Raw genomic sequence first — 13,929 nt, 5'->3', positions numbered from 1 at the left:
CAAAACTACCTTAAGAAGTAGCTCATTGGTGGCCTAGAAATGCCATTTCTGTTGAGCTCCTCCAGAGGGCAATGCCTGTCAAGATTGAAGTTTCTTAACTGACAGGTTCATTAAAGGAGCAGAGTCCACCTTTTGGTGAAGAAGGAAACATACTTAATCCAGTTGCCATGTAGCTTATTTCAGAAATACAAAACCCATACTATTGGTGTGACCTAGTTTCTCAATATTTCTATTTCTTTTCTTAGTTCTTTTGAAATGTATCCATTGGCCTTCTTTCCATCCTCCCACCTTCCGTGCCTTTCCCCATGTTCATTCCCTACTCTCTGCACTTTTGCAGATGCCGTTTCCTCTACTTTTGGTGCCTTCTTCTCATCTCTCTGGCTATTTCTTCATTCCAGGCTCAGCGCAAGTACCACTCCTTCTCTGAAGCCTCCTCTGACTATTCTAACCCACCTGGAATTAAAGGATTTATACAGGGAAGGGAATGTAGATCATCTAGCTCAATCTCTACCTTATTCCTCCTTTGAATTTCTGTCATACTTCTCATTGGTGCCATGTAACTTTGGGCTTCCATTTCCTCATTTGTAAAATAGTGTTTGGGCTAAGATGCTCTCTGAAGCCCTTCTCAGATGTAAGTCATATTATGATCTCAGGTTTTACTGAACATTCTTATTTTTGTGTTATCTTCATTACTGAAGGACGTGTCTACATCTGTATTTTCTGCTTCTCTATTTGCTGTATCATTTAGCAAACCATAAGGCCTGTGCTATGGAGTAATACACTTGCCATTTGCTTAAGATCCCAAGAGGGAGGAGACATAAGTGGCTGAATTCACAAGTTTCAGTCTTCCCGGTCATTCGTTGTGTGACCCAGACAAATCTCTTTTGATGATAGCTTTCAGAGGCCTAGGAAAACCGTTTGGTCCCTCTACCTCTTTAAGATGTTGGATGTCAACATGTATTCCCTCAAGACTTGATTACTTAGGAGAGTTTTTATTTATTTTTTAAGTAGGACTTTGCATGCAAATGCATTTTGGGGAACATCATATTTGTTTGTGGGACAGTGTTTCTTAGCTCCTTGCCAGAGCAGCAGATTATAGATGGTCTTTGGTCAGAAAGGCCTTTTCCCCCCCTAACTAATATGGCTTTTTGCTAGCTACTTTGACTATAACCCTTCTGTCACATGTATATGTGCAGTTGTTTGAAGGGAAAGGTATTTGGGGGCATGGTGGTTATGAGGTTATGATATCTGAATTGTATTATTGTATATTTGTCAGGAAATATGGATAGATACAATTTTAAAATGGGGAGGGGAAGTCTTTATGGTTAGAGCAAAATCATTTGGAGAAAAGCACTTTTAAACATCTACTCTTTTTTACACATGAGGTACACATGAGGGCTAAAGTCCCTGCTACATAACACTTAGGTTTTACTTTTTTGTTTCTTAATGACTTTAATGAACATCTTCATTTTTCCCTGTAGCTGTGTCTTGCCCTCACTCTGTGTTCCGTCTTCTGGGTGAGTATTGTTTTCTTTGCTTCCTGGCTTAGTCTAGTTATAGACTTATTAAAAAGAAAAATCCAAAACATAATTACTTTTTTCTCTTGCAGTGGCACAAAAAGGGACTTGCTCTCATTTTCTGCATTTTGCAATCTTTGGCCTTGACGTGGTAAGTAACATTATTCATTATTTCAAACAATAATCATGCATCAAGTGCCTACTCTGTGCAAAATCCTGGGGGAGGTGTTGGGGAGAGATGAAGAAAGTAATTTTAAAACAGTACTTCTGTCTTACCTCTACCCCAGCTTTGGCATTTCTGGTTTAACATAGTTTTAGGAGGTAGAAGTCAATACCTGTCAAGTAGGTGGATTAAAAAGATATGGGAAGAGAGTGGGCTATGAAAAGTAATGAGCATCTGGCTTCTTTGTGTCAAGCTGATTTGGCACAGCAAGGCTCTCTTTTATCACTTTCATTTGAATTGAAGTCTTTTTGAAACATCTAATTGCTGACACTGCCCCTTACGAATAGCTTTTAACTCTTCCATTGCTTTTCATTGTTTTGTAAGCCTGTAAGGCCTCTGATATTCTCATTGTTCTCTTCAATGTTTTGCAGATGAACTTGTGCTCCAAATTAGTGTTTCTCTACTTAGTAATGGGATTGAATGTTTGCCTGCTCAGAAAGTTTCTGGATTTTTTTTTTTTTTTTAACATCAGACTTCTTAAAATTTTTTTTAATATTTGGAGGCATTGTCTTTATGTTAACTTTTTTTTTGGCCTATTTTAAAAGTAAATTCATAATTACATAGGCTAGTTTGTGACTGTTCACATTATATTAAATCTTTACCTCTTCTTATAATCTGGTATTATTTTGGCCATCGTTTTCTCCAGTGAATGGTCTAACTTTTATATAGGCTATTGATTCTAAAATGATTTCCATGTTAAGAACAAACTGTATTTTGCCCATTTGTATAAAGTTGATTTTGTTTTGTGATTACTATAATCATATCTGGAGGCTTCTAAACAAATCTATATGCCTTTGGCTCTTCCATTTTCTTCATTTTAAATGCCCACACATTCTCATTTTCTGTCTCTTTATATGTATGTATTATATATGTGTATATATTGTCTAACATGCAATTCATGTATATAATGTACAAACCGCAGGCATATAAGATGTGACATGTATGTACACACATGCACGCACACGTACATTCTCACACACATTACTCCTATAGCATACACCCCCCCATATTATACATTAAGATGCATGTGTAATATAGATTGAGACCTGCAACACAATCTATAGTACTTCACAATACATTATATACATATTACACATGTGTAATGATATATACATAAATCATACACCCATATGGAGAAACAAAATGAGAGTGTGTGTGTGTGTGTGTGTGTGCGCATTCAAAATTAAGAAATGTAAGAAGTATATAAACATACAGGATGTTTAGAAACTTGCAGATATAATGAGCACAGAATAAAATCGAATCTATACAAAAGGACAAAATAAAGTTTCTGTATACCCACACATATATATGAATGAAATGGAGAAGAGTTTAAAATTTGGAATTATTTTGAGTCTTGTGTTCCTTTTGAGCATCTAAAATTTTTCATTGCTTCGTCATTTGTTGTTTTGTAGTTTAGTTCATTTATATAAAATGCTTTGCTGACAAAGTTAAAATCATAGAATTTACTCTCCACGTAGCTTGCCATTCTGTACTCACAGATGAGCCTCCCCTAGCTAATAATTTGCAAATGTGTACGTGCACACTTTGGGCAGAAGGGCAGTGATGTAAGGGGGCGTGGGCACTTCAGTCCTTTCAGTAAAGAGATCAATATTTTTGTTTTGATTTGAATGTTTTCTTTCTTTCTAGGTACAGTCTTTCCTACATACCATTTGCAAGGTAAGCAAGGTTCACTATACTTTTATATCAATATATTTAAAACTGACATTTTATATCCCTTTAAAAATACCATCCTTAAGTGCATATTCTTTTTTTTAATGGTATTTTATTTTTTCAAATACATACAAAAATGGTTTTCAACATTTATCTCTGCAAAACCTTGTGCTCTAAATTTTTCTCCCTCTCTTCCTTCTTTCCCTCTCTCCAAGACAGCAAGCAATTTGATATAAGTTAAAAACGTGCAATTCTTTTAAACATATTTCCATCATGCTGAGCAAAAAAAAAAAAAAAATCAGATCAAAAGGGGAAAAAAACCAAGTAAACAAAAAACAACACACAAAAATAGTGAAAATACTATATTTTGATCCACATTCAGTGTCCATAGTTCTTTCTGGTTGTGGATGGTACTTTCCATCATAAATCTATTGAAATTACCTTGAATCACCTCATTGTTGAAAAGAGTTATGTCCATCACACTTGATCATCACAGAATCTTGTTGCTTTTTTGGTTCCACTCACTTCACTCAGCATCAGTTCATTTAGGTCTTTCTTGGCTTTTCTGAAATCAGCCTGATAAGTGCATATTCTTTTTTTTTTTAAATTAAAATTTTTATTTTCAAAATATATGCATGGATAATTTTTCAGTATTGACCCTTACAAAATCATGTGTTCCAAATTTTCCCCTCTTTCCTCTACTCCTTCCCCTAGATGGCAAGTAATCCAATATATGTTAAACATGTTAAAATGTGTTAAATTCAATCTATGCATACATATATATATAATAATCTTGCACAAAAACATCAGGTTTAAAGGAAAAAATAAAAGGAAACAAAATGCAAGCAAACAACAAAAAATGAAAATGAGAGCATATTCCCTTTTAAAGCAGATAGATTATTAGTATTATTGAGGATTTGATGGAAGAATCGCAATATTTTTTCTCCTTTCTTCATTATGCCAATAATAGAATTTCTTAAAACTTCTTTTAACTGGAAATAACATTATTGGGTTATTTATATTCTTGCTACAGCAAGAATTAAATGGTTGTGTGACTTTGGAGCAATATTTTACCTCTTTAGACGCTAGATGCTTTCCAACTCTAAAGTTTTAATATTAAGACAGTAATAGCAATTTATGTCATTGGACACCTCAAATTTTGGCACTTTGTTTGGCATCTTTGTTCCTTATTCTCTCTTTTATAAAAGTTAAACCTACAATTACCAAACCTTTTCTTAATGACTGATATCCAAAAAAGTACTATTTCTAGATATAAAAGGAGAGAGAGTCTGCAAATGTTAGAAGATTTTTATCAAAGACTGCCTTATGTGTCACTTGCCCCTCTGCCACTGCTTTCAGGTTCTGTTGGTAGCCAGCTGCAGAATGAGCAAACATTAATAGGACTGGATGGCTTCACATGGGACCATTAGTTTGAAATAAGCCCTAACTAATGATGATAGCAGTGATAGACTTTGACACAGGGTAGCCCTCTTTCATTCCCTGGAGAGGGTGGCTAAATTAACATTTGTTTTGGGAATTTAAAAAAGTCAAAAAATTATATGAGTCAAAACTTTTTTTTAAATACAAGAGATCAATTCTGTTTCTAAAAATAAGCAGACAACTTCCGATTTGGTGGTAATCAGCATGTCCAAATTTTTTATCTTTGCATAATTCTCTGGGAATTTGAATTTACTCTGGATTAATATTTACTGATTTCTATTCATGTTCCCATGTATATATTCTAGAAGAAATTTAATTGTCAGTGGTGAGAATGATTTTTTTAAATAAAAAAATTAAAAAGACTAATAAAATAAGTAGAAATAAAAAACCCTCTGATTTCTTAAATTATCCATGACCTACTATATTATTTTATATAGCCTACATTCATGGAGGGCTTTCAAATGAAGAAGTTGAACTAAATAAACTCTGAGCTCTCTTCTAACTCTGAGCCATATGCTATTGAATTTAAAGTCTTTTCAATTACAAATGTCACCCCTTATCTCTCCTGCTGCTACTAACATTTTTAATTGAACTAAAGGCTGGGGCCTTGTAAAAGGAAAGAGATCAGGGAATTAGGAGCCTTTGTGTTGCAGTGGGTAGAGGGATTATGATCACTGTGTAAAGTGTGAAGTTGTGTTTAGTGTCTGGAGAAAATCTCTTTGAGTTAATGACCAAGATGAGTCTGAAGAGGGACCTATTGTCTGTCCCTCGAGAAGGCTGTCTCATAGCATGGGGTGAAGAAAGTCCATATGGATTCTTTTCTTTAGGGCTTATATTAGTGTTAGTACTTATTCTTTAAAGTAGAAGCCACATCTCCAGTTTTTGGTTTCCCTCAGTTTTTACTTTTTATTTTTTTAACAGTTATTTTTACATTGCCTTCCCTTTCTTTCCTTAATGAGGGGTTCTCCTGAGTATATGAAATTGAAGATTAATTTCTGATTTGCTATACTTATGTTTCTATTTATGCTTTTTTTTTTTTTTGTAGGGATGCTGTGAAGAAGTGTTTTAATGCGTGCCTCGCCTAATAAACAAAAAGGCACTTTTGAATAGCCTCGGCAAGTACAAAAGACCAATTTCTGACACTGTTTTGTAAATATTTTCCTAATTCTGTCTTAAGATATGTGCCTTTTTTTGGCTTGTGGCAGGATGTTACTTGCATTTAAAATATTGATGGTTGTTTTTGTAAGCAATGATACATTCTCAAAACAAAATGTCCGTTGCTCTGTTTAAGTTTTTGTGTGCCTGGATTTCAAAGAGTAAAATGTCACTGATCTGTCATTGTTCTGTCCCAACCTCCCCCCTCTTTCTTTCTCTGTCTGCCTTCCCCCCCCCCAATCTCTCTATTTTGAAATTTCTCTGCATTGTTATTTATGATTTAAGAAAACCGAACTTGCCCAGCCATGGTTGAGGCTTGGGGGCCTGTAACTTCTTAAATGGTTACCAAATAGCCTCATTCCTGAAGGGTGACATTTCTTCCCTAGGAGTAGTTTGCACCTTGGGACCTGCCCAGATTTAGGTCTCTGAGCACAGCACAGTCCAACCTCTCCAGGAGGTGGAGAGCATCACTATTGCTTAGAATTTAGCATCGACATACGTAGAAGGCCATTCTGCAGGAATGTACAGAACTGCTACAGGAGCCTGACAGATGAATGAAGTAGAAAAAGAGCTTTTATTTATGGAAAAAAAAAACACAGAACTCTGTCACTTCTTATTCTCTATACAGCTGTCTATGCTACTATTCTGAATACCACCCCAGAATATACTGTCCAGTGCCTGACATAGTATCTCCCCCTTTCCTCCTGCCCCAGGTGTAGAAGGGGAAAGAAAAAAAAGAATTACAGTTTTCTCTGTGGACCAGAGCAGGCAGCTTTGCTATGATCTACTTTTCTTATTTCTTTCTGCCCCTCCTTCATTATTAATGACTGGGAGAGTGGTTTAGTGCAGCACATATTTAAACTTTTTCCATTTGTGACTCCTTTTTGTCTGAGAAATTTTTATGTGACTCTGGGTATATCAATATATAAAAAATAGGTAAGCAAATCTGACATTTACTGATAATAAATCATAGTTTTGTGACTCTCATATTCAGTTATGAAACCCCGTAGGGGGTTGCAAGCTAGTGTAAGAAATTGGGGGCAAGACTTGACTTTGAAGCCTGGAAAACTTGATTTCTGGTTTGGCCTCTGACATGATCTGGCTTTCTGACTTCAGGCAGGTCACTTAATCTCTCGTCATTCCAGGAAACTTTCTAAGTTACAGCAAGGTACTAACCTGTAGGGCTGATAGAAGTCCCTCCCTGGGAACTCCCTCCTTCAATATAATCATAGATCCATGTCTTGTCTTTCCTTATGATCAAAGGATTCTGAAGTGAAGTCATTTTCCTTTTTTCCTCAGTTCAGGAAGAGAGAATATTAGAAATACTTCTTATTTATGCCTGTTATTCTCCTAGGTGGATGTACCAGATGACCTTTTGATAGTTAGTTCTCTGATGTTTGACAGAGAATAGCTAGAGGTGGATAGAGGGGGAAGGATAATCCAGGATGGTCAGAGCCATATGGCTAATATGGGGTTCTGTGACTGGGATGCCAGTATGTATTTCTTGGTATCCCTTATTCAATTTATTTCTGTTTTTTTATGGCTCACAATTCATTCACTGTACCCTGCTTGAAGTTGGCTCTGGCACCTAGGAGATGCTTGAGCTGTGCTAGAGCTTATCTTGATTCCCTTCTTCACATTCCCTCTTAGGGGCAAAAAGTGGGAAAAAGCCTGGATCTGGATCTTAGCTCACTCATCCATAAGATGAGGGTATTGGTCTTACCTTTTGGTAAACTAAGGGTGCTGTGGTACCATGGAAAGAGAGCCATGTTTAAAACCCAGCTCTGTTATTTTATTTACTAGCTATATAACCAAGAGTAATCGTTTAGTCTTTCTTGGCTCTCTTTTTCCCCATCTGTAAATTGAGGAGATTGTTTAATTGATGTCATAACAGATCCCTTCCAACTCCGACCTTATGGTCCCATCTTCTCATACTTTGTGATCTGTATGGGTTTCCTTTAGCTAGGGAGAAAAAAATCTCACGTTGATCCTTAGGTGATTAGAAGGGATTAAAATTCCCAAGTGGTCAATTTGGATCTAAAATCACCAAAGGATTAAAAAAAAAAAAAAGATCACATGCTTTGTTTATAAAAATCTCATTTCCATATCTTCTGAGAATAGAGTAAAAAACTCAGTTGAGTTGATTCTGTTGTAAGAAAACAGGGTATCTTCTCTGTGCCTGAGGGAACCTTTGCTTTGCTACCCTTTGGACCTTCTGTTTTCGTTTGTCAGGCAAGGGGAAGGAGATTACTGTACTTGAAGGAGCATAATATAATGGAGTTGGGACAATTTGATTTCAAATCCTGCCTCAAACACACTAGCCATGTGATCCTAGACAGGTCATTTTATCTCCTTGAACCTCAATTTCTTTCTCTGTAAAATGATAGGTGATTAGATGATCTTTTAAATTCCCCTTTGTCTTTGAATGTTGTTCTCCTGATCACTTAAGAATTTATTATCATTGGACTTGTTTAGTTGAACCACTATATATTTGAGTTTCTTCCCTTTCAGTTCAAGCTATACCCCTAGAGATTACAGCATTTTACTTAACTTTTCCATTGGCTACCTCTAATCCTCTGAGGCCAGTAGCCAGTGGTCCCAGTGTAATGAAGTGGGTGGCCTTGATTAATTTTTTTTTCCTTCCTAGCAGCTAAATGGAGAGCAGAATAGTTAGTGTGGGTTTGCTATTGTTTTTAATCTATAATCTACCAAAGACCCTAGGTTTATGTATTTTTTTAACCCCCCAGGTTCACTCTGTAATTTCCATTCTATAGAGCTGACATATCAATATCACATTTGTTTGGGATCATAGAACTTTGGATTCAAAATGGACCTTAATATTTCCTTGGAGCACATTTGCTTTTACATTTATATCACAAGTCCATTTCTGCTCTTCCTGCTTTTGAAAGGTTTTCTTCCCAAAGCTTGAATGATTTGATTTACACTGATTAGGGAAGGGGAGAGGCTAAAAGGCAGCATCATTCCTAGGGTCACAGAATTTCATAGCTTAAGGGGTCTTAAAAATAATCTTGTCCAACACACAATGTAATGAGAAAACCTTCTACAACTTAAGTGACACATGTCTATTCCAGCCTTTCTTTGAAGACTTTTAGTTGGGGAAAATTGCTGATTTCTGAGGCAGCTCATTCTGCCTTTGGACAACTTAAGTGGTTAGGAAGTTTTATTTCTTATATCAAGTAATAAGTAGAAAACACACTACTCCAGAAGAGCTCGAAATCCCATTCACTAGTTCTGACTTGGAGGAAGTTAAAAACAGTCCTAATTACTCTTTCCCATGATAGCTGTTCAGATTTGGAAACTGGAGTCAAGCTTTTTGCCTCTTGTAGCCCCTGACAAAAAAAAAGCATTTTCTTTTCAAGCTATTTCAGTCATTTCTCATAGAGATTGATTTTTGTTTCTTAACCATCTGTGGTTATCGCCTCTGGACCGCTTCTGTCTTGACAAAATAGCCTTTTTTAAATGTCACCTCCAGAACTGAACACAATGCTCCCCAGATGTAATCTGACCAAGGCAGAATAAGGCAAAGCTGTCACCTCCCTTGCTGGGGACACAACTTCTGTGAATGCAGGCTTAGATCTCACTAACTTTTTTTAGCCTCTACAACACTGTGAGCTTGGAGTTCATACTTCTGTAAAACTCGTAGATTCTTTCTCATGAACTGCTGCTGTCTAGTCCCGTCTTTCCCATCCTGTGTTTGTGATGCTGATTTTTTCTGACCTGAGGTACACTTGGTAATTATCATTATGGGATAAACACACATAGTTGTTGAATTCTCTGGTACCTGCTCCTTGCTCCAATGGTGGTCTTCACAAAGCATCCTTACACTTCGACCTGCCAGTGCAGAATGACTGGATTCTGATTTGGGAACTTCCTGTTACCCCCCATTCCCCTGACCACTATGGGATGGAGTGAGTGGGATATGAGTTTGGCAAATGTTGCCTCCTCCCTGATTGACCAGATTTAGTTAGGCCTTAGGACTTGCAGATGGCTTTGTTTGAGCCGTGATGAACCAAATGCTAATTGTTCATATAGAGACTAAATTTTGTAGATTATTTACAGCAGGTTGTGAATCACCAGCGAGCACCCTCCTGGTACCTTGCATGTCTGGAAGCTACTTCCTTTCTGTTATCAGTCATCTGTACTTGGAGAATGAACAAACTCATCTTATTGTTTTCCCCAATTTGAAGAGCCTTAGGAAAGAGAAAGAATCATCAAATATATTACATACATGCACATGTTTTGCATTATCCAAATCACTGCTTTGTCCATAATAAAAACTATATGCTAGATACTATGGTAAGCAATGGCGTCTTTGAGAGCAGACCATATTTCAAGAAAAACCTGTTCTTCTGTTCCTTGTTGATGTTAGGTATTTCTGTGAATTAAAAAAAAAAAAAAGTAAAAACTCCCTATGGACAATCAGGGGCCACTAAGGAAATGTGTACTTCTTAGTCTGGGAGACTTGTAACTAATCTGGCTTCCAATCTTATTTCACCTTATTTCTCTCCCTGTTTTCTCTGTGTTCCAATCAACCTGGCTTGCAGTCTGATGCTATACTTGATGTAGGATCATCGATTAAAAAACTGGAAAGGATCTTAGAGAGATCAAGTCACTTGCTCAGAATCAAATAGGTATTTAAAGTAGTCCTTGAATCCAGATCTTCTTGACTGAAAGTCCAGTGTCCTGTTCTTTATATCATTGTCTCCCACTTTTTTCTGCTTTTTTGCATGGCCATCCCTCCATCCCTCATGCTTTCTTTTCAGAAGTCTTCCCAAATCCCATCTCTGTCTCTCCAGCTGAATATGTTCTCTCCTTTCTTAGATTTACTTAGGAAACATAATCTGAGTCTTTTACTGTTTTCAAATTCTATACTTCTTGTATTTTTCTCATCTGAATGTCATTCCCTTTTGGCCCGTTTAATTCTCCTCAAATGAATAGCAAACTCTTTGAAAGAAGAAGCTATGTTTTTTCATTTTTGAATCCTCCCTCATATAGGGTAAGCACATAACTAATGCTTATTAAAGTGAAATAAAGGAAATATTTTGGTACTTAAATGATATGATTTAACAGCATAAAGGAAGAATGTTATCATCTCTTCATCTATGAAATCTGATATTTTGTTTGTAATTGCACGCCAAGCCTTCTTTGTCTTAAGGGACCAGATTCCAGTTTAGGGCACATATGACTTTTTGCATAATTTCACTTTCCTATAGTTAAACACACACACACACATATATAGCTGAGTTTTAGGCATGTTAAGTTTTTTGGCTGACTTTGGTTGCAGTACTTGGTTTTACAATTCAAGGTTTCTGCACATTTTAAAAATGAAAATAAGTGATTATTCAAAAGTCCAAATAAAGTTGAATTCAGGATTATGTCTCAGCAACTCCTAGTGGATTGCCAAGATTAAATATTGGCAAAATCTTTTAAAATTGTGTTTTTTTTAATTTCTAAGCAATTGAGGGGAAAATAGCAAATATGATGAGACTTTTATTTCTTCCTTTCAACAGAAAAGAATCTTTATAAATGAATTATATACTGTCAGGTGGGAAGAAGGGTTGAAAGTATACAGCAGCTTCATAATTTTTTCCTGAATAATTATGATTTTTGTTTACTGCCACTGCTGATTCAATAGATAACCTCAAAAAAGGATGAGCTTCCTCTCACTTGGGGGTATTCAAGAACTAGGCTAGATTGCCTTCTGACAGAGTTGTTAAAGAAGGAATTTTTCCATGGGACAGAAGGCTAGAATAATAGACCCTTGCAGTCTTCTTAAGCTCTGTCTCAATGAAATATCAAGGTTTTGAGAAGTAGTTTATAATTTAGTAAAATGAAAATTGTTGATTCCAACCCTATGTGTTTGTTCTGAGAGTGATAAATTTGTGATGTTAAGAGCTATAATGATACATAATTGATAACTGTTCTTGGAGTCTTACCTCCCACACATAGTGACTGTACATGGGCAAAAATCACTTAACCTTTTTTTTTTTTTAATTGGAGTTTTTTTTATTTTCAAACCATATGCAAGGATAATTTTTCAACATTGACCGTTGAAAAACCTTGTGTTCCCATTCCCCCTCCCCCTTTTCTTTACCCTTTCCCCTTGATGGCATGTAAAATCCAATATATGTTAAACATGGTAAAAATATATGCCTTTAATCTCTTTTAATGCCCTAAGAAACTGAGAGTTTGGAGAAGCTGCTGATTTGCTTTGGTTAAGGCCCAGATTTGGACAGGCAGTCTGCCCAGCCCTCCCTCACTTCAGTTCAGTTCACTTGCCTGTCATGGCAACCCCTCCCTGATGTCATGGTCCTCTGAGAATGATAGACAGACAACAATAATTTGCTTTGATGGAGGAAATGTTCACACTGGGAGTTCCCACTCCGATGAAATCACAGGTCCTTGCTCCCTCATCTTTTCTTTCCCCACAACCCCCCCACTTCCAAACCAACCCTTCCTCCTACCCCCAGTCCCACAAACCACCATTTCTAATAAGACATTTAGTTACATCATGCAGACGGCTTCCACCATCTGGTTATCACATGGCAGCATGCTCATGTGTCTTCCAAACTGAAATCCAGGACATCTGATCTTATAGCTGATAATCCTTTTGCAAGACCTCATTTAAAAACACCTTTAAAAAAAATTGAAATCAAAATTATCCTGAAAAATCTATGTTGCGCTTTGGGGAACAACCAAAATATCCTTTTTGTTTTTGTTTTTTGGATGGGGGGCTTTCCAAATTAGCAGAATCATTTTGTCTCTGACCATTGTGTTAGACATATCTGCTCCCTGATTTAAATTGTTAAAGTTTTAGAAGGGGATATTCTTCTAAATGGAGGTGTGGAGGACATCTCTTAAAAGACTCAGAGGCCTAAAACTGGAAGCAAGCCAGAACTGAAATTGAATGATTTTAAAGTGGGGAGAGAAGAGTTTTTTTAAAATTAAATTTGTAAACTTGAATTTTAAAGCAAAAAAAAAAAAATCATGGGAAAAATGACCTTCAATTAATAATTTGTTGAAGTGTGTTTATAAAGCACAAAGCAAGGTAATGGTTTGCCAGCTTGCTTCTCCTGTCAGACTAAAAGTTAATATATTTTGTTCTAGGTACAAACCTTGTTTTGGTCCAGCTTCTTAAAGAAAACTAATAGTTTGCTCTGGATTTTGTGGCTGTTCTGCTTTGAGTGCCATGTTTTGTTTTCTATTGTATTTCTTGAACTTAGTGTGTTTGCTCAGCATCCTTGAGCCAAAAACAGGAGCTGATCCCTGCCTGTTTTTTCACTGCCCGTTGGCAAATATGTTCTAGTATCTGTGATTTCTGATTGTGAAATTAGGATGCACAGTGACAGCCACAGGACCTGTGTGGCTGACTAGGAACTTGCCTGCCTTTAGGACACTATTTCTGTTAGAATGTGATTGACTTTGTAAACAATTTTTTTATGGCCTTTTTTAATTGTGTGGAAACTCATTAACAAGGTTTTATGCTGCTCTTTGCTCAGTGGAACTTTTTATAACCAAAAATATATTTTTTTGTGGACTGCTTATCCTATCTTGATAATCTGCTTCTTTTTTCTAACTTATTATGAAAAGACCTCAGTGAACTTTTCTCTCTCAACATATGTGTTCATTTCTACATTTTTGTTTGTTTTTCCAATAAAGGCTAGCATTATATTCTATATACAATCCAGTGTTGTCTCTTGTTTTATTTCTTCTTACTAAATAAACTTTTTTTTTTAATAACTCTGTTTCTGAAATTAAGAAGGTGAGTTCAAATACCACCTCTGATGCTTACTAACCATGTAACTTGGAACAGGTCCCAGAGTTTCCCTGATCTCAGTTTTCTCATCTATAAAATGGATTAAACTGTTTGGCTTCTGATGCCTTTTTTGTGCAATCCCATGA

The 13,929-nt window shown here is 36.3% G+C and overlaps 1 protein-coding gene across 3 annotated transcripts in view; it reads left to right on the top strand.

Annotated features, from left to right (window-relative positions):
* SFT2D2 (SFT2 domain containing 2) overlaps window positions 1-13,710 on the top strand; it is a 33,142-nt gene extending 19,432 nt beyond the window's left edge. The window contains exons 5-8 of one of the 3 annotated variants that reach the window (XM_051999008.1): window positions 1,482-1,517; window positions 1,610-1,668; window positions 3,388-3,417; window positions 5,897-13,710. In XM_051999008.1, coding sequence (XP_051854968.1) covers window positions 1,482-1,517; window positions 1,610-1,668; window positions 3,388-3,417; window positions 5,897-5,936 — 165 coding nt within the window. In that variant the 3' untranslated portion in view covers window positions 5,937-13,710. The other 2 variants (XM_051999009.1, XM_051999010.1) reach the window with 2 other exon arrangements.
* Window positions 13,711-13,929: the final 219 nt, after the last annotated feature.

This window comes from Antechinus flavipes, chromosome 4 (genome assembly GCF_016432865.1).
Source record: "Antechinus flavipes isolate AdamAnt ecotype Samford, QLD, Australia chromosome 4, AdamAnt_v2, whole genome shotgun sequence".
In the NCBI taxonomy this organism is placed as follows: Eukaryota; Metazoa; Chordata; class Mammalia; order Dasyuromorphia; family Dasyuridae; genus Antechinus; species Antechinus flavipes.
The sequence above is the reverse complement of the archived record's forward strand: the minus strand, read 5'-3'. Positions and strand labels throughout refer to the sequence as shown.